Source organism: Cinclus cinclus, chromosome 5 (genome assembly GCF_963662255.1).
Source record: "Cinclus cinclus chromosome 5, bCinCin1.1, whole genome shotgun sequence".
In the NCBI taxonomy this organism is placed as follows: domain Eukaryota; kingdom Metazoa; phylum Chordata; class Aves; order Passeriformes; family Cinclidae; genus Cinclus; species Cinclus cinclus.
In genome coordinates this window covers 73502404-73525340 of record NC_085050.1, presented here as the reverse complement: position 1 = coordinate 73525340, position 22937 = coordinate 73502404, and the positions used below count along the sequence as shown (strand labels likewise).

General features: G+C 44.3%; 1 protein-coding gene across 1 annotated transcript in view; it reads left to right on the top strand.

Annotated features, from left to right (window-relative positions):
* The first annotated feature begins 14397 nt into the window (after positions 1 to 14397).
* The window catches only part of ANKRD17 (ankyrin repeat domain 17), a 68873-nt gene continuing 60333 nt past the window's right edge, over positions 14398 to 22937 (top strand). The window contains exon 1 of the mRNA XM_062493681.1: positions 14398 to 14769. Coding sequence (XP_062349665.1) covers positions 14398 to 14769 — 372 coding nt within the window. The remainder of the gene's footprint in view (positions 14770 to 22937) is intronic.

Sequence of the window (22937 nt, the reverse complement as noted above, 5' to 3'; positions counted from 1 at the left end):
GGTTTCAGATTATGGTGTGAGCAAAATTGCTCAAAAATGCTAGGAAGATCGAAGGAAAAGCATTTGCTTATATACTCTTGACTATCCTTGCTTGTAAAATATTAACCCTTGAACTGGCATTTGTGGATTTCCATTTGGCCTGAAGAAGATTACAAAACTTCAGCTGCCCTTGCGAAAAATTAATATGATATTATTTATTTATTCTGTGCTGTTACTATGGGCCTTTTCATCTAGAAGAGGTTGAACCTCCCAGCACCCAAAAAAGATAAAGTTTTGCGTAAATTTCCTTATCAAATGACAAACAAGGAGTTCAAGGCATCAGACAAAAAAGTCATCAGGGCTAATCCTATAGGCTTTTTTTGGCTAGTATTTGTTCAGAAGCAAAGCATGTTGGTATTGTGTAGCAGAAACTCACTCAGAGAGGGCTCAGTCCACTTGAAATTAGAGAATTTTAATTTTAAATCCCTCTATTAAGATGAGATGGCTACTCTAGACACCTGTGGCTGATTAGAGCACCTGAATTTGTTAGGGCCCGCTCTGGTTTTCTGTGGGTACTGCTGTTCACCAATATCCAGAAAACAGCCAAACAGATGGGTAAACATTTGCAAGAGCTGCTATTTCGGAATTTTTGCAATTTATCATTTGTACTGACATCCTCCCAAGAGTAATCTCTTAATTAAACATTGCTCTCCTCTCTGAAAAATTTCCCAGTGATTAGTCAGTAATTTAGGAGATGAGACACAGGAAGAAATGTTCACTTGGCACAGAGGCCCAGGACATGGAATAACATCAAAATCACTCTTCTAGGACATGCAGTGAGATGCTTAAAAAATTTCCAAACAAGTACAAGGTTGGATCCTTGCTGAGTGCGAAGTGATGGAGCTTCCCGGCGGGAGTTAGCACGATTTATTGGAATGAATTGATGTCCCCATTGTGTGGGTGTCATCCCACACAACTGGAGGTTGTGTGCTGCCTTGCAGCTCTTTGCTTTGGGAGCACCCACGCGGTACAGCTGAGCAGGTGGTCTCCAAACACTTGTTTAGTCTTTAAGGTTCCCTTTTCCACTCTGCTTTTCTTCCTCAGGTGGGCAGTTTGGCCATACCTCTGTATTATTCCTAATGGGAGTAGTTAGAGCAATTCAGTCAGCAGTTTTCTGGGCATTTTTCTAAGTACATGCATAATAATTTTTGTTTGTTTGTTTGTTTCTGAGGGTGAGCTCTTAAAAACCTTTGAAATAACGCAAATGACATGTTTAAGCTCAAAATATTTGCAGGCAATTTTCATTCAGAAAAATGCCAAGGCAATACATCCTGCATTCCAGAAAGGCCATTCTTTTCTCCAGGAATAACCACATAAAACTGAGATGAGCTCACAGAATAGTTTCATACAATGAAATTTCTACAGGCTGCTGCTGTAGCAGAAAATTTTCTGCGTTTTCCCAAGTCTGCTCCTGATACGTCTGTAGGTAAAAGACAGCATTCTGTTAGTCATTTAAATGAACAGGGCTCTGTTTTGGGAATTACAAGGTTATTTGTATAACTCTTACATGAAGGATGGTGCAGGAAAGCCAGGTCGTCAGAAAAGCAATGTTAGAAATGTCATAATGTTAGACTTCGGGATTGTTTTCAGGTGGCTGTAGCAAAATCCCACATTTCTGGTGAATGATGGGAATTGATGAACAATCTGTACCTTTCAGACCTGTGCTGCTTTAGCCTAACAAAATCTGAGGAAAGAGCTTGTTAATTCAGTCTGTAATTATTTTTGCTGACCATATCCCTCTGTCAGAGAAGACCTAGCTCCTTTGAAATCCCAAGAGAGCATTCAGTGGGACAGCAACACACGTTTAGGTATTTTGTGAATAGCTGTGAGGTGGTAAAACACTGTGGTATTGGTGAATGATGTCTTAGAGCAGCTCTTGAGATGCTCTCAGGCTGTACCAAAGAAGTCTCCAGAAAACTGCAGCTAAGGGCTGGGAGGACCAAGCTGAAATTCAGCACAGTGAGTGCAATGTTGCATCTTGAAAGCTCTCTGGAATTTTCCCTTGCAGCATTGTGCAGTGTTAGCAAGAACACTCCTGGTCCCCTGGAGTTAATATGTAAGTTTGGAATACAGGGTCCATGTTTATTTCTAGATATCTTCTGTTGTCTGTCCTGTACTTCATGCCAATGGTTCATATAACTGCTGAGAGCTGAACTCCAATGCTCATGTTTGTTTAACAGTATTAAATATTATACTGAGTTTGCTCCAACTCAATGCTTTCATACTGCTTTGAGTTCATGCCAGCAGAGTTGTCCTGGTATTAGAAAGAGCAGTGTATCAATGACATTGTAAGATGATCCATTTTCACAGTCATTTATGTTTAAAGTTACAGGCAAGAAGTAGTTTTATTTGAACTGTGGGGATCCAAGGGACAATAATTCCCAGATTAATTGACCTGGCAATGATGAGGATGCATAATTTTAAAATACTTCGTCATACCAGCCTGTGCAAAGTGGAAGACTAGAAATAAAGTGGACCGAGATGTGCTAATATGGCATGAGGCTCTTGAGAAACAAATGTGATGTGTCATAAGAGCAACTGTCAGGGCCCTTTTGGGAACTAAGTACTTTTCAAAGTAATCTTTCTAAATCCAAAGGACATCAAGAAACCCTTCACTTTTTGTAAAAAATAAAACCCTCGATTTTATTTACTGCTGTTTCTTCCTTTTTTCAAGCCCTTTCATTCTGTTGTTGGGACTGGACCATGAGACACACACCAAACCTAGAGACAGAGATTCCTGTGCCAGTAACCACAGTGAGTAGCTATTTTTTAATAACTGTAACAATCAGTATATTTCTAAAAAAAAAGTCTCTATCTCTGGATACATGGACAGGTATCAGGTATTTTTTTTTTTTCTCTGCCCTGCTGCCTGATGTTTGCCATTCTTATCACTGATGTTTGGCTCCTGTGCAGAACGAGCCAGGCATCTCAGATACATGGCTTTTGTTTGAACAGAGATGGACTCATTAATACAAAACAAGCAAACATGAAGACACAAGGGGCTTGGTCACTGTGGCAGAACAAGCAGAGACCAGCTCAGGTGGAACTAACAGCATTCCATGTCAGCTCTATCTCCTCATCAATGAATTCTGATGTTCATCTTATGGCACCAGCCACTCAGCTGCAGTGTTAGTGAGCTCTTGATCATTCAAATAAGGATTTTTGAATTGACAGGGATGACTGTTCTTGCTGATCCTGTACATTTGATCCCTAGGGCATTATACCATCCCTAGTCCTTTGTCTCACAAGCCCAAAATGTAGTGATGTAGCTGTTACCCTTATTAATTAGTATTTGCCAACATCATTCTTTGGCAGCAGGTACAAGAACAGTTTTGCTTTGCCTATTAAGCATTCTGTTGCTTGAATAGATCCAAATTTACAGCCTCCTGTGCTTTTTGAGGGTATCAGTTTTGAATTTTCTCAGAACATGTCTGTATTTTCCATGTCCCTATGACTTTTTTCTCTGCTAGTTCATGTAGGTAATCCACAAAATAGCTGAGTATTGCCTTAACCTATTATCCATTTCTAACGTCCCTGAAGAAAAAAATCAGTGTTATATCTTGATATGGCTGTATCTAAATTTTTTAACTGAATGCAAAGTAGATGTGGGAAGCAAATACCTGAGGTGCAGCATTGCTCTATTCAGGAAGTCCTTCTCAGAAAGATGTTTTTTTCTTTCTTAAAAAGTGTTCCTTAAACACTTATTTTAAGCACTTATTTTAAGTGTTTCTTAAAATGCCTTTGATAGTTGTCTCTGGAACGGAAATCTTTGTGGTGGTGTGATTGATGTTTGGCTCATGATAGGACTGTTGGTGGAGGTCTTTCTTCTTCCTCTTACACAAGTCCCAGAGACCTTTGGAATCCAATGCATTCACTTGTGCCCTAGAAACTTTTGGGCACTCAGTTTCCAATTTCTGTGCTGCTCTGCTATGCTACCTGATGGCCTTTGGCAGGAGAGAGGAGCCGTTTAATGTGGTACACTCAAGAGCCAAAGCGAAAAGCTTTTGTTCGGCAAGAGATTGTTAATATTTCCTCCCTAAGTTTGATGTACTTCAGCTTTATCAGTAAAAGAAATACTGAAACCTTGTGAGGAACAGCGGGAAATGTCTGGAGCATCTTTTTGTTTTGAATTTCTTTAGGCCACTGATCTGTAACCTCCAGTTTTTACAAAAAAATACAGCTACTACCTTTTTTGTAGGCGTAAGCAGGTGTATTTGCTGGAGTCAGAAACAAAGCGTGTGCAAAATGAACAAACGGTTCTGGGAGCCACTGGGTTTGTTCTCCATTTGAAACACTTAAAGAATTGGAAAAAATCCTCTATGTCTAGAGGGGCTGTAGGACTTGTGCACGATTTCTGCCGCTCTCAGCTGCCCCCCACAGTGTTACTGCATCACCTGGCAGTGCTGACACTCTTACTTGCCTTGTTTTTCTTTTAGTTCCATTGTCAACTTACGGTTTTCCCATTCTGGCCTAAAAACTGCCAAGCTGATAAATATTTTCTCTTTCATGTTCATCTCCATAGAAACAGAGTCTGTGTTAGTGCTGTAATTGTTCTCTTGCGCTGTTTTTTGGTTAGGGCCTTGGGGTTTTTTTTGTTGGTCTCTTTCTTGGGAAGATCCTAGTTCATCTATTTTAAGACAGTTTGTAAATGCTCGAGTGTTTAGGAGATAAATTCTTTTCTCAGCCTTTTTCTCTATTCCTGAGCAAACAATTTCTTGAGACAAAGCCCTCACAACTTTGAAAAATGAGAATATAGTCATTTTAAATGACAGTTTTCTTTAGAGTAGTGCTTATAAAACTCTGATTTTGGAAGGAATAAATAATGGGGTTTGGAATTCAATCTCTGGGAATTTGAGGGCCTTCAGGAAGACCTGATTGTAGATGAAAGGTTCCTCAGTACCTGATTGCTAGAATCAGAAAATTTCACCAGAGACCAAAAACTGAGATTGAGCTTAGCAAAGATCTGTGTGGTTCTTCAATAAGTTATGAAAAGATTGGTCCATATATCAGAGGAACTAAAGATATCTACCAGGCAGATCTGTGGCTGTGCAAAGCCCAAATAACTGTCTTTTTTAAAATTGTTTGTTGTTGTTGTTGTTTTAATCTGAACACTAAACTGAGAAGCCTTCTTAAGTCATGCAAAGAAATATTAACAAACTCTTTGCACATGAAGCTTTTGGTGTTGTCTTTTGGATCAATTGGGCAGAGGCTGCACTCGCAAGGGCATTCCTCTGTGGTGCCCTCCAAGCCCATGCTGACAGTCCTTGACATTTGCTTTCTGCCCAAAGGCCCTTTCTGCTCATACCAGCAGCGCTTCCATGTTGCCAGTCAGGCGTATCCACAGCCTGTCTGCAGGTCTCAAAAATAACTCAGCAAATTCAATTATAACAGCTTATGTACAAGCGCCCTTACCTGGCACCTTCAGTTTAGTGTGAACTTGGGTTTCTGACTGTCCTCCTTGACTCCGAGTGCTGGAAACACAGAGTGGGTGTCTAGGCACTGGACCTATTCCCAGTGCAAAGAGGCTTAAGGCTTCCCTTAAAGTCAGTGCAGATCTAGACAGATTCCTGGCTCCCTGGACTCGGAGATTGGAAGCTGGGCAAATTATGTGCTGAACCCAATTTCTCCCAGTTCCTGCTGGCAGAGGGGACAGCCTAGAGCTAAGTCAAGACTGAGGACGCTGTTCCTGGTGAGCCCAGGAAGCCTGAAAATGCTGAGGGTCTGGTGTGAGCAGCGGTCTCAAGGTTTGAGAGGTCCTGCTGCACTGTTGGGCACTGCAGCCTCTTTGCTGTCAGCAAGTAGGAGTTTTGGGATGGATCCTCTGACATCCCAGAATACCAATGTTCTTGCATTACTTGACAGAAATCTGTCGAGTACAGTGCCTGCCCTCCCTGCAGGTGTGTCAGAGCCAATATGGAAATGTAACTGTGGATTTTGGGGAAGTTTAGCAGTTTATCAGTGAAACTCTGACTTTTTCAGTGAAACATTTTGGATTCAGTCAGCTTACATGCTTTATTGGTGCACTTGGCTGTGCTGGGTTATTGGTTGGATTTGATGATCATAAGGGGACCCGTTTGGTCAGGCACAATCTGCCCTCAGTGAAGCTGTGATGGCTGTCCTGGATCACTTCTCTGTCTGGCACGTGCCTCAGCATTGCTTCCATTAAGGTCTGCTCCTGGGTCTTCCATGGCACAGAGCTAAGGCTCACTGGTCTGTGGTTCCATGGGTCTTGCTTTCTACCCCTCTTATAAAAAGTTGCCCTTTTCTCAGTCACTGGGAACTTCACCTGATGGCTTTGACTGTTCCACGATGATGGAGAGTGGCTTGGAGACCACATCAGCCAGTTCCCTCCAGGACTTCGGGGTATGTGCCATCAGAGAATTGTGGCTGTAGTGTTCCATGCCATTCCCACTATCCCACTATCACAAAACAGAAACTCCACTGATATGGCATTAGGTTATTCTACCTGTCCACCCACAAGAAGAAAACTTCACAGTCAAGCTGGTCATAAAATTCAGTCCAGAGCAATGTGACATCGGAATTAAAAATTATTGTGTGGAGAAGTTGAAGTTGAGACTAGGCTTGCCAAGGAAGTTCAGTGTATTAGTTACTTAGTTTTCAAAGAAAAGCAGGATTATTTTATTTGATTCTTTGTTATTAGCTAGGCAACCTATCTGCTTCCACTTGTGAAAGGAAAATCAAGTTTTCCCTTCCTGCTTTTAGTATGTAACTGCACTTGAAGCTGAGAAAGGATTGATTTTAAGCAGGACAAAGCAGAGGTTCCTGTCTCTTGGGCACTGATATTGCTTAAGGGGCTCTTTGGCAGCTCACAAAGGTTACCAGGTCCTCTGTGGAGGATTTTGAAATACATTCAGCATTGACCTAATTCTGGTCACATCGAAGTCAGTGCCAAAACTTGCCTGACTTCACTGGAAAGCAAGCTCAATAAAAGGGAGATGGTATCTTGGCTCTTTCCACCCAGATTCTTAACCCTTCATACAATATTTTAAGAAAGTTATTTCACACCAAGTCACAGAAGTGTTTTTAGATTGCTTAGTGGAAGAGTAGGAAATATATCTGGAAAAAGCAGGTCTAGCTCAGGTAATACTGAGATTCCTCTAAAACTGATGTTCAAGCCTAATCTTTTCCTAAAAGAGTGCTCTGACCAGGAAAGCTACGGTGTGTCCTGAATCAACAGGTATCAGCATTCCGTAAGAACTATCCCGATGAAGATTTTTCCAAGCTCTCAGGTAGGAGAAATCTGCCACCTACTGTTAACAAAACGATTTGCACAAAGACACCGGGGACCTCAAAAGGGAGACAAATTTAATGTTCCTGTAGGCAAAGAAAGCGACCATTGTAGAGAATTGCCACACTGATGTGTCCAAAAAAGAGATCAGCCCTCACTGGGATTGGATTAATGATGGAGAGAAAACTCGGCCTGTTGATGAGGAAAGATGTGTAATTTGTGTGGTGCCCTTAGTTCTGTAACGCTTATGGAGGTGCTTTTCTTGAGGAATGTTTGTTCTGTCCTTAGGTGAGTCTTCTTAAATTAAAGAGATGCCTCAGAAATACAGACTCTGAGAAGCTCTTTAAGGTATGAGGTAATGCTGATAAAGCACTCCAGTTCTGGAATACAGTGTTAAGTGTTGGAAAATAATATATTGTTTATAAATGAAAATTAGACACTTGAGCAAACTGAGCTGAGGCTGCGCAGGAGATTCATGAATGAGAATAAAAGATCCAGATTTATCTTTCAAGACACTCAGGCTCACTCACCAGACAGTTACAAGTTTGACATTTGAGGTATTTTCTCTTTTAAAAAAACAGAAATAAACTCAGAATTATAAAGAAGAAAATAAGAGCATGACAAGTAACAAAAAGAAAATTCACCCCACCAGCACTTTTTCTCCTTACTGAAAAGGTCACTGATTCAGGAACACAAAGCTATTCAAGGCAGCTCCTAACTTTGTAACTAGCTAGCAATAAAGTCAGTGGCATTGTAAATGCTTGTTTAGCCTGCTGGAAATAAATTACGTACAGAAAAATCACTTCACATTGACTGTCGAGTACAAAAAAGAAAATTGCAGGACATAGATATCTAAGAATCAAATGCTTTAGTAAAAATGAATTTCCAAAGTATTGGAAAGAGTTGAAATCAGACTGATTTCAGTTGCGTTGCCGGCTTTTAGCTCCACCTGCTGAATGCAACTGAAATAGCAGAAACGTGGAGCTCTGTTTTTAAAAAAAACCCTTCCCAAGGGCCCCTAAAACAGAGCAGGAGCCCACAATAAGTGAAACAGCACCCAGAGAGCCAACGAGGGCAGGTTCTCTTTGGAAACAGAGGCTCCACGGGACACTGGGGATTAGGGAATTTTAGACCATGAAGAACTTGCAGACAGTTTTTCCAGTTCCAGTTTGTAAAAATGTTGTTTTTCTTCCACTTGAAGTGCCTTTGTGAGATATTGAAGGCATTTCTTACACTGCCTTCACTGAATCCAAGGTCTTACTGAGTTTTACATGGAGATTCCCACTCCCTTTCTTATCCAGAGATAAAACAACCCTGGGAGGATAAATATTTTGAAGGCATACTCTATATGAGGATAGAGAAAACAACCTGAGCCTTGTTGTTCTGCATGCCAGCAGAAGGCTGCTTGTAGTGAGATCTTCCAAGCTGCTCCAGGAGAAGCCATTTCAAGGACTAGTTTCTGAACTAATCAATTGTTTACTTAAAAAGTGGTTACTATAGAAATTATCATTATGGATTGGCTGAACCCAGGCACAACACGAAGTGTAAGAAATGTTTAACCTTCTAGCTAACTCCTGTGCAGCCCACAGCTGACACTGCCTTAAATGTCAGCAGTAAAAAAATAGATCAAAAAAAAGCCCACAAAAAAAACACACAAAAAGCCCAAACAAAAAAGAAAATCCCCACCGTTAATTTGACATGTAAACTTGGATATTCAAATTTAAGTGTTGTGGGTTTGCCTTGAGAGGTCTCATTTATAGTTTTGGATCACAGATCCATTATAGCTTAAATACGCAAAAAAATCACTTTGTCTTATGATTTGTCTTGTCTTTATTTTATTTTACCTTCAACCACATGTGAGTAGAATCAGGAAGAATCCAGAATTTTGTCCAGGTGCCCTTTGCCTCCGTTTGCCATGGTGTTTTTCAGTTTTATACTCACAAAGGATAATAATTTTGAAAGCTCATTAAGCAAATTAGGAGACTGAAACACACCTTACAAATCATTCATGCATGTTAAAATGTCAGGCTCAAAGAGTACTAACGTATTTTAGGATTTCAAGTGCTTAAGCAATTGCTTAACTAAGACTCCCAAAGTCTTAAATATAATATATATAATAATATAATATAATAAATATATTGCAGGACAGATGTTTGGTTTTTTTTAACAGAGCACTTTCAGATTTCTTCACTGAATCATTTGTTCAAAAGGTTGTGCTTTATGGACTTGTTTTTCCTTTCACAGTTCTCCCTGTGAGGAAGTGGTCAAAGCTGGCATGATGTTTTAAGAGCAACTGATAAAACATGCAGCATCAGTATCTGACGTGGAACACAAATGATTTGCAAGACACTTGAGCAGGGATATAAATGCGTTTTTCAAATGACACTGATCATGGCTAAGGACAGCCAAGGGCAGAATCACCAGACTTAGTGCACCAAACAGACAGAAGTTGATCCCAAAAAGGCTTTCAGACTGGAAGGGTTTGAGTGTGAACAGTAATGTAAATTTACCTTCTGCTGTAACTCTATGCACTTCTCCTGGGCTAGTGCTGTTCCTCTTAAATTCTCCACCTGTCTGGATTGTCTTAATTTTATTATCTATTGCTATATCAATTGCTGTAATGAAGAAATAGAGATAGCTTAAAAATGTAATTTAAAGCAAATGCTGTGGCTACATAAAATATGTTTTAAATCATTCTTTTCCATGTGCAGTTTACTGGGATTAAATCTGAGTGGATTAGACAAGGCTAAAAATGTGTATCATGGAAAACTGCACTTCTCTGAATGTGCAAACTTTTGTGCTCTTTTCCTTCCTTCTCCCTTTGCCTTGGGCAGCAGTCATTGCATACTTGCTGAACAGCTTCAATTCTATTATTTAAAATAAGTCGTGGTGGTCTAACTTTAGTTTATCTTGCCTTCCATTTCAGATGGATCTTCCATGCTGTGAGCCAAGGCGCTCCAGATATCCAGTCCCTTTGCTGTGTGTTGAGACATCTCAATCCCGGGTTCACAGTTTCCTGCAAGATACAAATTTAAACATTCCAGCACTTAGAGAAGCTGCAACAATGGCAAAACTGCCCATATCAAAGACAGCCACAGCATTCACCGGTGAGAATGGCAGGATTTGGGGTTTGGGTTCATTTTAAAGTTAATTTGCATTACCAACTTTTTAGCCTTGTAGCAGTTGTAGCAGTCCTGAGTTTGTGTTAAAAAAAAAAAAAAATCAAGAAATGGTGAACTCTTTTCAGTCTCTGTGTTAATTGCAAAAAAACCCCATGGTCCCTGTTTCCTGACCTTGACAATGACACGGCTTCCAGCAGCTATAAATGAAACTGAAAGCGGATCCATGAGGATAATTATACCACAGCAGAGGTGTCAACACATTGTTTGTGCTGTAGAACTTTTAAAGGAATCTGGCACACAGGAGACAGTTCCTGAAAGTATTCACTGAATCCAGACCCCAGGCTTTCCCACTACTCCCATGGAGTGCTTAGTGGAATGATCAGTAACCTGAAGGAAATGGAATAAATGCAGAAGCAGAAGTCACAGATGAAAGAGATAACAAAGGATTATAATTTTTTCTCAATATTTAGGAGGGTGGTGAGGCCCTGTCACAGCTTGCCGAGAGAATCTGTGGCTGCCCCATACCTGGACTGGAAGTGTACAAGGCCATGTTGGAGAGGGCTTGGAGCAACCTGGGCTAGTGAAAAGTGACCTTTCCCATGGCAGGAAGCTGGAACTGGGTGAAAAGGAGTTTCTCTAAAGAACTCAAGCACTTTGATTGCTCTTGAACTCACAGAATCTCAGAGTCCTTTAGATTGGAAAAGACCTCCAAGACCAACCTGTGCCAAATCCCCATCTTGTTAACCAGACCAGAGTACTGGGTGCCCCATCCAGCTGTCTCCTGAGCACCTTCAGGAATGGTAACTCCACCAGTTCCCTGAGCAGTCCCAGTGCTTGACAACCCTCTCTGGGAAAAAATTTTTCCTCATTTCCAACCTGAACCTGCCCTGGCACAACTTGAGGCTTGTTTCTCATTGTATTGCTCATTAACTGGGAGCACAGCCTGACCTCTACCTGGCTTCACGCTCCTGTCTAGAGGGAGTTCTGGAGCACGGGAACATTCTGAGCCTCCTTTTCTCCAGGCTGCCCCCCCCCCCGCCCCCAGCTCCCTCAGCTGTTCCTCATGATTACTCTAGACCCTTCCCCAGCTCCACTGCCCTTCTTTGGAAGGACTGCAGCACAAAAGGCTGAAGCTAGGGTGGCAGGGAGAGCGGGGATAAACTGGGTGCTGTGAAATGGAGGGAGAGGAGCTGCTCCGCAGCGTGAAATGAGGAGGCAGCACTCTTTGATCAGAACAGAGGTCACCGCCATAAAAGAACCGGAACAAACCGTCTCCGGCAGGCCACTCTGCCCGTGCCAGCACGGTTGCTGCTGCACTGCTAGCTGCTCCGTCTGATCCTGGGCTTGGGAGCACCACGCGGGGAGATAAAATACCCGGGCTGCCTTCCTGAGCAACGAAGCGGCCCCTTTCCAAGTCTAACCAGGTGAATAGATGTAAGGTGCGAAGGCCCCCAGTATCGGAGGCGGGTTTGTGTTACAGTGTAGCCCAGAGTAACCGCAGCCCCGGCTCTGCGGCAGAACGTTCCTCCCAGGCCGTTCCCGCCCTCCATCCTGGGAAGGACGGGACAGGGGCAGGGCCGCTAGCAGCTCCGAGGGTAAAACCCAGCTCTGCAGGCGCCCTTCCCGGACACGGGCGGGTGAATGTGGTGCAGTTGGACGACCCGTCTGGCTGCTTGTGCGACCAGAGCAGTCTCAGATTTGTTCTGTTTCAAGACGGTTGCCTCTCGGATCAAACGATGAAGATCAGGTCACGCTTCCAGGCTTATCCATTGGAAAAGTGACATCCTTGTCACAGCACACCACACCACAGATTTCAGGTTGTAGGACGGAGATGACCTATATTCACTGACAGCTCTCCTTTTGGCCTCTTGTGATGACAACCAGTAATACCTAACATAAATGCTAAATAGCTTGTATGTTACATAAAATTGTAACAAACAACAAATGTTTTACCTGTGCTTGCACCCTGATAGAAACGAGTAAAAACCAATGCATTTGCATTAATTTCAATGCAAAAAAATAAAATTATAAGAGGACAAAAGTATTATTGTCATTGACATGCCATCACACATCTCGTGCTGGTGTGGTTTGAGATTTCTGTGCAGTCACACCAGGAAGTAGGAAGCAGGTGGCTAAGAGTATTCAGTTTATTCCTCCTGGATCACCTCAAACTATCACCTGCAGAGCTATTTATAAAGGCATTGTTCAGTTTAGACCTTGTACCTGAAGATCAGAGATTAATTTTCTGATTTGAGAGGTTAAGAGCCTGTGTGAGTTTTTTCCAGCTGACTGGGAAATAATGTCATTTAACAGTGGGGCTCTTAGAACCCAGGCAGTCCTTTTATTAAGCGCATGCAGAGGCACATAGCCAGAGCATGTTTTGGTGGGGTTTCAGCAACACGAGGACTTGGGGGGAATGGTGCAGACTCCATGATGAGCGCCAGTTGAGGATTTATGTAAAAAGTAATGTGTGATTTCAGATCTGACTGCTGCTCTCCAACATTGGCCAAATGAAAGAAACAACACCTAAGCTAGTCAAATAACAACCATCTCTTCATTTCTGTTAAATGAAACTGGAGCAGGCCTTGTTGGTGTGAAACACCAGTTCCAAAACATCCACAGTGTACCAGTGCATAGAGCCATTACTGATCTGTACCATCATGTGTTTTAGTGGTTTAAATAATTTTTCTTTCCAACAGGAAATAATTTTTATTTCCAAAATGGAGAAAGCCCATTTCTCCAATGAGGAGGCCCCAATTTAAGTATTTAATATATTTAACTTATATTTATACTTATATTTAATGTACATTTAACTTTGGTTACTGCAGGACTTGGTCTGCCCCAATGGAGGCAACAGTATTGATATACCACGTACATTTTGGGGATGGAAATCTGGGGTAGGGGACCTGAGGGCTGAATCAGGGCATGAAGACGTTTTCAAAGGGTTTCATTAAAGAAATATGGTCCAACTGACATGGGCATCCTAAAGTTTGTCATTTTTAGTGAAATTGCAAGAAAGTTGTTGCAAAACGGGGATTTGGAGGCGACTCTTGACCGCAGAGTGCCTGACGGGAGCTGTGTGGAAGAACGCAGAATCCCAGAAACGCTTAGGTTGGAAAAGACCTCCAAGACCACCGACTTCAACCTTTGACAGATCACCGCCTTGTCAAGGTGGCCAGAGCCCTGACTGCCATGTCCAGCCGTTCCTTGGACATCACTTTTAACCGGAATTCTGTCCTCTGGGCTTTTGCTGATCACTACTTTTGGCGATACTCTACCAATTTATTTTCTGACCCTTTCAGTGACGCCCCACCAATTTTTATTATAAGAGGCGTTTGGAGATTGCTTCCCCATGCATACTGTCCGCACTGTATGAGAGGCGATCGCTTTTAAGCGGAATTCTGAGGGTTGTGGGCTTCCAGCATGGGCCTTCCCTCAGGGGGGTTTCCCGCCCTGGGCGCCTCCCTCACGGTCTGAGGGCAGCGCTGCCCCACGGAGCGCGGGGCCCCCGGCCCCGACGGGGTAACTCGGCCCCTCCGAGCCCACGGGCGGCTCTCGGGGAACGTCCCCCCGAGGAGGCCAGGCCGACTTCTCCGTCGTTGCCCTTACCGAGGCGGAGCGCGCTGAAGGCTGAGGGTGATGACGCAAGCGGCAGTTCCGGCGCCGGGGCGGTGACCGAGGCGGCGGCGCGGGCGGAAGGAAGGGAAGGAGGCGGGGGGAAAGCGGTGTCTGGCGGCCGCCGCCGCGGTCCCGTTGCCGGGAGCGGGGAAGGGACGCGAGGGGAGCGGGAGCGGGCGGCGTGAGGGGAGAGCGGGAGCGCGCGCCGCGCGAGGGCAGCGAGAGCGGCGCGAGCGGCGGCCTCAGGAAGTATCGCGAGAGTGGGCGCGGCGGCGGCGCCGGCGCTAGAGGTGACCGAGGCAGCGGCGGCCGCGGGCGCCTCCTCCTCTTTTTCCTCCTCCTCCTCCTCCTTTTCCTTCCTCTCCGGTTATGGAGAAGGCGGTCGGCGCGGCGGTAGCGGTGACGGCGGAGGAGGGAGGCGGCGAGGGCGGCGGCGGCGAGGCCGGCAGCGCCACAGCAGGGCCCGGTCCCCCGGAGGGGCCGAGCGGCCCCGGCCCGGCCCCCGCGCCGTGCGGGCCCGGGGCGGCCGGGCTGGTGCGGGTGTGCGACCTGCTGCTGAAGAAGAAGGCGGTGCCGGGCAAGGCGAAGCGCGGCGGGCGGGCGGCCCGGCCGGCCAGCAGCAGCGAGAGCGGCGGCGGCGGCAGCGAGAGCAGCAACAACGGCAGCGACGACGACGAGGAGGACGAGGAGGAGGAAGACGAGGAGGAGGAGGAGGAGGAGGAGGAAGAGGAGGTCTCCGAGGTACGGCGCGGGGGAGGCCCCGGGGGTTTCCCTGCTGCTCCGGTTTCGTAATTCCAGCTCGCTCCCGGCTCCCCCCGCCCGCGGCCCTGCCGCAGAGCCGGGAAGGGGCAGCACCTCGTGGCGGGGCACGGCCGATCCCGGCCTCGGGGAGCAGCCCCCGCTCCCCCCTGCCCGCCGGGATGCGGCGCCAGCGCCCCCCGGCTTTCCCCAGGGGTCGGAGGCTCCCTGGGAGTCGCCGCCAGCGGCCGCCTTCATCCCTGGTGTGGCTTTAACCCGAAGGGAGAGGCCCGGCGCTGCTGCAGGTGCTTTCTGCCGCCGTGCTGTGTGCCATGTGCTTTATCGCGATGGGTATGGGGGCCGGGAGAGGGAGAGCCGAGCGGCGGGATGAGGCTCCGGAGATAGGCCGGAGTTCTGGCTGCGTGGCTGGCATGGTGCTGGCGCGCCCAGTGGTGGGAATAGGTCGTCTTGGAAAGAGTGTGCAAGTAAAGCAGGTGAGGGTGCAGCCAGGCCAGAGAGCCCAGGGTGTTGAACTGTTGAGTGACGTTTTCTCCGAGCCAGAAAGCCGCCCTGATTCCATGCAATGCAGGAACGAGCCCAGGGAAGCAGCATTAATAACTCGATTTTGTCTGGTGTTAAGATTTTCAGGTAGGTATCGTTGGAAAAGGCCGGGTAAGGCTGGGAGCCCCTTATTTGCATATGTAGTCACACAGGATTGCTTAGTTGAATGGTTTAAATTCTGTAACCTCCCCAGTCGAACATTCACTTCCTCTTTGGTTTTCTTTGGAGTAGTGCCCGCAGAAAAGTCCACCTGAAGTTCTTTAGCTTGTCTTTGAACATGGTTTCTAAGCACTTTGGCGTTCGAGTGATGTATCTACAGTTCTGTTAGAGATTGGGCAGGAAGGAAGAGTCCGATAGGTCCAAGGAAGGGCTGGGCTATGATGGTGATAGGTTTTTCCACGGTTCAGCAGCATGTTGCATTTTATTCCTGCTGAAGTTGATAGCAGGACCATTTTATGCAGCTGTTTAAGGTAAATTGCACGACAGTGAGCGTGTGTCAGCTTGTTTCTGTGGTGGTGATTTTTAGCAAAGTTGATATTATTGTGTGGGTAGAAGTTTTTTATGGTGCAAGGCTTGTAGCAAAGCTGGTTTGCTGCTGAACTATGTTGTGCAGCAGTCCTGCAGATGCTTGGAGAGCTCTGTTGCGCAAAGGCCCTTGGGATTTGCTGTGGTGCTGTGTGGTGAAGGGATGGAGGCCCCAGAGTGACTTCAGTGTCTTGGCTGATGTGCCGTGAGATCAGTTTACTACGATGGAAACATTCAACAGAATTTGTGTCAGGTGAGACTTGCTTGTGGAGGCACAGGCAGGTTGTGTTTAGTGGTCCACAGCCATTCTTCCCGATGGCTCCATACACTGAGAGCTTTCAGGTGGAATTGTGTGTGCAGCAGGATGAGAAGGGCAGAGGCAGCTGAGGAGTAGAGGTGGTGGATGAGGTGAGCCTTTGCCTGCATACTCTGCCTTCACAGCCATAGGCACGTGCCTATTTCATGTTCTTTGAGACCTGCAGAGGGGAAGAAATGCCTAGGATCATTAAATATTATGAGGCAGCAGCATGCTTGACTTTTTTTGTTTTTTTTTGACGTATGCCATAGATACTGATACAGGCAGTTTGTGCAGTCAGTTTGGGTATCTGGAAGCTTCCCTGATGGTTTTATCTTTTACTAAGTGAAGGCTTTCCCAGACTGGATGGTCTGGGATTAAATATGAAGCAGGGCTAAGTAAGCAAGTGAATAATACTGGGATGATGAAATTTAGGACTCACAACAATATATATGCCACATGCTTCATTTATAATTGTTCTTGATCTTGTAGGTTTCTTGCAAAAATCTGTTCCAGTCTTACTCCTGTTGGCTTCAAGATAAAATGATGCAGCTTGTAGAATATGCACAGCTGAAGCCGCAGGTTTTGGTAATGTGAACATGAGGATGGCCTGATTAATGGAGCAGAGCATGGTCATTCCCAGCAGCTCCTAGGGAGGCAATGTGTTTGGAGTGTTCAGTGAAAGGGGGGTTTCCATGTCTGAAAGGAACCTGATGGTTAGTTTTGGATTTTAGGAGCTTAAAAAAAATCCTGCTATAGAAATTAAGGACCTTTTAGTTGTTTGGGGGTTATTATTTTCTTATTTTTTATTTCACGTTTTCCTGTGTTGTTCCGAGCCCTGCAGTTAGATTGCAGTCTTCTGGCCACGGGCAATGTGGAAGGCACGTAAAGTGAAAAACACAAAGAAATGTGAATTCCTGTTTTTGCTGGTAGTGGAAATTACTGTGGGAATGCTGCCGAAGCTGGTGTTCCCTCCCAGCCGTTCCCTTCGTTATCTCTGTAAACTTAAGATAGTTTGTCTTAGGCTATTTTTTGCCCTTCCCATGCTTAATACATTAAGACTTCTCTAATCTCTGAAGCAAAGTGCTTCTAGATTTGACTGCTAATGAGACTGCTTCTGAAAATCAGAGGAGTACAGTAGTAACAAGTCCAAGGAATTCTCAAGGGAAACCTGGCACATCCGGAGTCAGAGAAACCCCAGGAGTAGGAAGACGTTGTTTGACTTAGTTGTTGCTGAGCTGATGGAAGGAAATAGAAAGTTATCATCAGCTGTGTTCATCTCTGTGTCTAAACTCTACCAGATCTCAGTGCAGAAACACGGGCACTGTGGAGAGCTTTGGGAGAAGTTTAATGGAAATTTCATACCAACAACCTAATGAGCTCCTGTGGCACTGTTCAGGACAACCTCCAAGGTTGCTTTCTTAAATTGCAGCTGATTACTGCAAAGCCCCAAGACTTCAGGCAGTGGGTTCCAGTGTTGTCTCTAAAAGGTCAATTGCCTTTTCCCTAAAAAGCAGTTGTTAAGAAATGGCAACTTTTCTCAAAATACAGGAAGCAAAATCTTAAAAGGGTGGGAAGAAAGACGGTAGGAGTTAGATAGCAGGGCAGGTCAGCTTGCAGGTTCCTTCAAAGTGTTCTTGTACATGGAAATTTTGGTTCAACACTTCAATTCATAGTGAAATAGTGTGAAAAATGAGCAGGTCCTCGTGGCAAGTTGCTGCTTAGAAACCCGATGTCCAGAGTGCTTTAGGGCTTCTCTTATTTAACCGTGAAAGGTTTAGTTGTGTAATAGAAATGGTTTGCAAGCTTATTTCAGGTCTTTGTACTTGGAGGATGTTTGCTGTTGGCTGTGAAATTTATAACTGCCCTTTCTGTCCATCTTAGGAGTTTGTAAGTTATATTTTGTCCCTGAACCTTGTGATGATCCAAGGTGTATATCCATCTTGGATTTGTGTGTATTTATTCCTTTTAGTGTCACTGGGTTCTTATGTGCTGTGCAAATTAGCCTTCCAGAATATAATCCTCAGTTAACCATACCTGAAAGCGCTGTCCTGTGCCAAGGATGCTTTTTGAGATATTGTGGCTGTTTTTCAAGTGTTCTTAGTTCACTTGAAGTTCACTTTTACTTGTAAGTAGAAGTTCATTTTTTGTTTTTTCAGCTGCAGTTGAAATAGTAATTGAACTGAGCTAGTAGGATGAAATAAGTAGAACAACAAAACATCACCACTCCTCTATAATTTCTTCATGCAGAAGAAGCCACTCTGAATTCCTTGGATTCAGATTTAAGGCAGAGTTCATCTGAGAACTAGGGCCTCCTGGTGTGGTTTCAAGAGCATCACAGGCACAGGGTTGTAATACTTAAACTGGAAAAGTCTTGAAGAGCTTAAGTGTTCAAATGACCTGATTTGACACACAGAATGTATTTTAGAAATCTATTTCCTTTTCTTTTTAACTCAAACAGTTCATCAGAATCCTGAAATAAGACCTTTGGATTCTGCAGGGCCACTATGTCTGTCTTGACGCAGTGTGTGATGCATTCCCTTCACTGCCATTGCTTTCATGTCCCTGGACGTCCCTGGGTCCTCACAGACGTGGGTGAACATGCAACTAATTGGGGCCTGTGCTTGTGAGTGTGTGACATCTGGAGTTGCAGTTCAGTCTCAGATTCTGTTGCATTGTTTATCTTCTAATTCTCTTTTTTTCCCCCCTGTCTGTTTCAGCTGTGTTTTGCCTGCACCACTTTATTTCTTCCGTTCAGAAGAGGAAATAAGAGAGAAATACTGTAGGATGGTTCTCAAAAACCCCCTGAAATCTCAGTGCTGATACCAGGGCTGTTGGTAGGGGAATCCCACAACCAGGTTTCATAGTAGTGGAATTTGCTGTAATTGACCCCAGGAAGCATTAGCCAAAACTGCTTAACATCCCTTCCTTACTGTTCCTTACTGTTACTAGGTTCCAGCAAAATCAGTTTGGTTAGACCTAATGCTTTTTTTTTTAATTATTAAATATTACTGTGTTTTTGTGTGCTTTATTTAATTCAAGTAATCAGTGAATATCTGGGTTGACAAAGAAACCCCCCAGCATAACGTAACCACCGCAGAAGGTGGAGTTCAATATAGATGGCACCATGTGAATTTATTTACTTCCTTAGATATTTCTTCAGGAAATGTCCTTATAAACATAATTCCCATGTGCAGGCTGGAGCCAAACACCTCACATTTTAAGCCAGTAATTCAGTTCTGTAAAGAGAATGGAAGAGATTTAGCTGAGAGAATTTCCTCATCTGTCAAGGTCGAAGGCAAATGGGATTATGTATGTTTGTTTTTTCCGCTCTATCTGTGTTTTAAAACAAAACTGTTGGTGCTTATTTAGGATGTAGCTGATTGGCAACTGGATTTAGGAGTTGAAAAATCAATGCTGCAGATCCAAGATAAGTAAGAAGCCTTTGTTTTGAGGTTAAGGGAACAAGCCCTTTTAACTTGGTGTTAAATAAAAATTGCCTCTGTTTGCCATTAGCGTCTTCAGGCCATCTGAGCAGAGTCCATGGTAGACATTGTGTGTTTGTTTCTGAAATGCTGTGCTTCTGGTTTCTTGATGGTGTGGTTTTGTAGGTGACTCAACTGAGTTGACATCCTGAAGATGTGCTGTGTCTGTAGAGCTTCTCTGCCTGTGTGGGACTTCTTTTGTCATGTCCATAACTTTTGGTCTGTTGAGTAAGAAAAGCATTGGTGAGGAAGGACTAATGCTGGCAGATGGTTTGGGTAAGGTCATTTATCTAACATGTGAACTTGGGGAATAAGTCTTCCTTAATGTGAAGTTACCAGTGAATATCAGCATGTCTTGGTGTTAGTGTGGGAATTCTGGTGAGCTGCATCCAGTCATTGTGCAGTGTCCGCAGGAATTGTGGAGAAAAAAAATCCATTGTTGACCAATGAAGGGCAGCATTTCCTCTCTGTTTCCACTAAGCAGTGCTTTGTGTTAATTGGTACTGGGAGAGGTTATCTCAGTGTTCCAGATGTTTTTGAGCCAGGTTATCCCCCACAGGCCATCCTAAGCTCGTGACTGTGCAAAGAGCTAAAGCCACATGGAGCTATTACTTAACTGTTGTGTCACCTTATTTTCACATGAGGTAATAGTCGTACACCAGGCTGAAAATCAGCCACAAAGCCCGGCATGTCTTTAATACATCCTTGTTTGTGCTTGCACTGTTTTCTTTTCGGCTGGATGTTGTCATTAGGATGATTTTGTTGGCGTTACCTGAAGCAGTTTTTGACAAATTCCAATTAATGGTGTTTGATGTACAGGAGTCATTCCTCTTCTGTGTTTTACCTGCATCCTGAAATTCCTGGAGCATAATGGTATATTCTAGGAAATGAGCTACGTACAGTAAACCTTGATTTTATGTTTTTCTTGCCCCACCCCAATATCTTGTGTGGTATTAATCATCAAGAGTGGATCATGTGTCCAAATAAGCTGCTGCTCAGAGCTAGAAAACAGAGCTAGAAAGATGTTGGAACACTAGGAAATATGATGAAATATTGCTGTTTAGAATATCATTTTGGGGCTTCCATTCTCCTCAAGTTCAACATGAAGCAATCAAAGGGTGTCGAGATCCTGTGTTTTTTAGGTTACAGCTGAGGCATCTTGCACACAGTGATACAATTTCCAACTGCTGACAAGGGGGCTGCCTCACATTTGGTCTCAGGTTGGCTCTCCCTTGCACTGCTCTAGAAGGAGTGGTTCTTTGTGAGTCTGTACATCTGTCCAGCTGTGCAGGAGCAGGTTTGAGGACTACAATCCCAGCAGAAGGGGAGTATCTGAACCACCCCCCTCTCGGGCAGGGAATGATTCAGAGATGAGAGGAGGAAGGTCGCTCTTATCCTCCCAGCTGTGTCTCCCAGTTCTTCCCACGCAGGAGGAAAAAACTAAACGCTAGAAGGAGAAGCTGGAGCTCCCTTGTGCATGTGTCCAGCAGGTGACTCACGTGTTTTCCTGTCCTGGAGCTTTCCCGTTTCCAAACTTGAGGTATTCATTCCTTGTGTTCGGTCTTGTCCTGAATTGCTTTGCCAGTGGAATTTTCCTCTTGATGCTGTTCTGCAGGTGCGAATTGTTCTCCTCCACAGAATGGGGAACAATGCTTTAATGAAGCTGAAATTTTCAAGTCATGATGTGACTTAGTTTTTTTTCCTCAAGATCTCAGTGCTGTTCAGCCCCTGCATCCGCGTGGGTACTGATCCCACTGAAGCTGGGGGAGCTGGGCTTGAAGGAAGGGGAAAAAAAAAAAAAGGCATTCGGTGCTCCTCCCAGCCACTTGGGAAATGCCTTTGTTGGGGAAAAAAAACCAAAAAAACACAGTAAGAGAGAAAACCCATTTCCAGTTGATCAGTTCCTGGATCCAGTTTGTCAGGCACAAGAGCTTGTGCTGACACAGTGAAGAGCAGGAACTCGTGCAGGGAGGAGGGTGAGCACTGCCTCTTTCGGTGGGATAATTCATTTAAATCCCTGTCACAGAAAACCATTTGCATTGTTTCTGAGGACTCCAGTCAGTAAGAATGGTTCAGATCAGCGAGAATTTTTGCATTCAAGGGCAAACTGGTCCTCTTGATACTTCCTCTGGATCTCCTGTTTGGAAGTGACTGGAACAGATAAATCACACAGATTTTTTTTTTTTTTTTTTTGCATGTAGCTTAAAAACTTAGAGCTTGTTCAGATAAAATCAGCACTGACTTTTGTCACTGGTATTTGTTCAAGTTGTTGAAAGTGGCGTATTAATGAGAAAGAGAGGAATTAAGCAGGATTTTATTAAAACGCTGCAGCCTTTTGGTTTATCACCATCACTTTTGTGTCATTTAGTGCAGTGCAGCAAAGGAGTTGCTTTGCAGACTGACTAAAAAAGTCGCAATTGTTACCATAATCATAACACAAAAACCCAAGCTGGTTTAAAGAAAAGAAGTGCTTAGAATATTATCTGCTCCATGGATGAGCATACGCCTTCTGTCCATCTCTGTCACTAGCAGAAGTGAAAGTTGGCATCACAGCATGCTGGTATTTTTGTGGAGAATCAGCTTCATCAAGGATCTCAGGGATAAATATAGGGGCCAACTTCCTGTGCTGAACTTCAGAAAAGGGCTTTGCTGGAGCTTGCATGAGGGGGGAGATGCCTGCAGTTCTGTGTAAAATCACTCTCTAAATGCACTTGTGTCTTCCAGTTGACAAAATTATTGGCTCAAGTACATTTACTCGGGTGTCTTCAAGGTGAGGTGGGTTATAGAAGCATGCTCGTACCTACGCCACAGCTGGGTTCTGCAGCAGTACTTGGGTGAGAGAATGGCACAGTGTGATGGGAAGGGCTGTGTTTGTTATAGAAGTCAAAATTATGGATGCTAATTCCCCCTGTGCTGTGGAGCACTTGTGGGCTCTTGTGTCCCAATGTTGTTTACTTACATCAGAGTATGGCCAAAACCTCGGTTAGGCCTAGAAAAATCTTACAGTAATAATAATTGACTGGTTCTGAACAAGTGTGTGAAGTGGCAACCCCCAGTATGCCCTTGCTTGAGCGAATTAGACTTGGAGTAAGGTTACCAGGAGAACTCTTCATGAACTTTATTTTTAAATAAAAAACCATATGTTAAAAAAATTGCCGAAATGTTTTCAAGAAAGGCAGATGTCTTTGATGGTGGCTTTCATTGTAATCCAGAATTGGATGTTACAGAGCACGCAGCCTTTCCAAAAACCTTTGTTAAGAGAAAATGTGTTAATAGAAATAACTCAAGCAACTGATTTCATAACA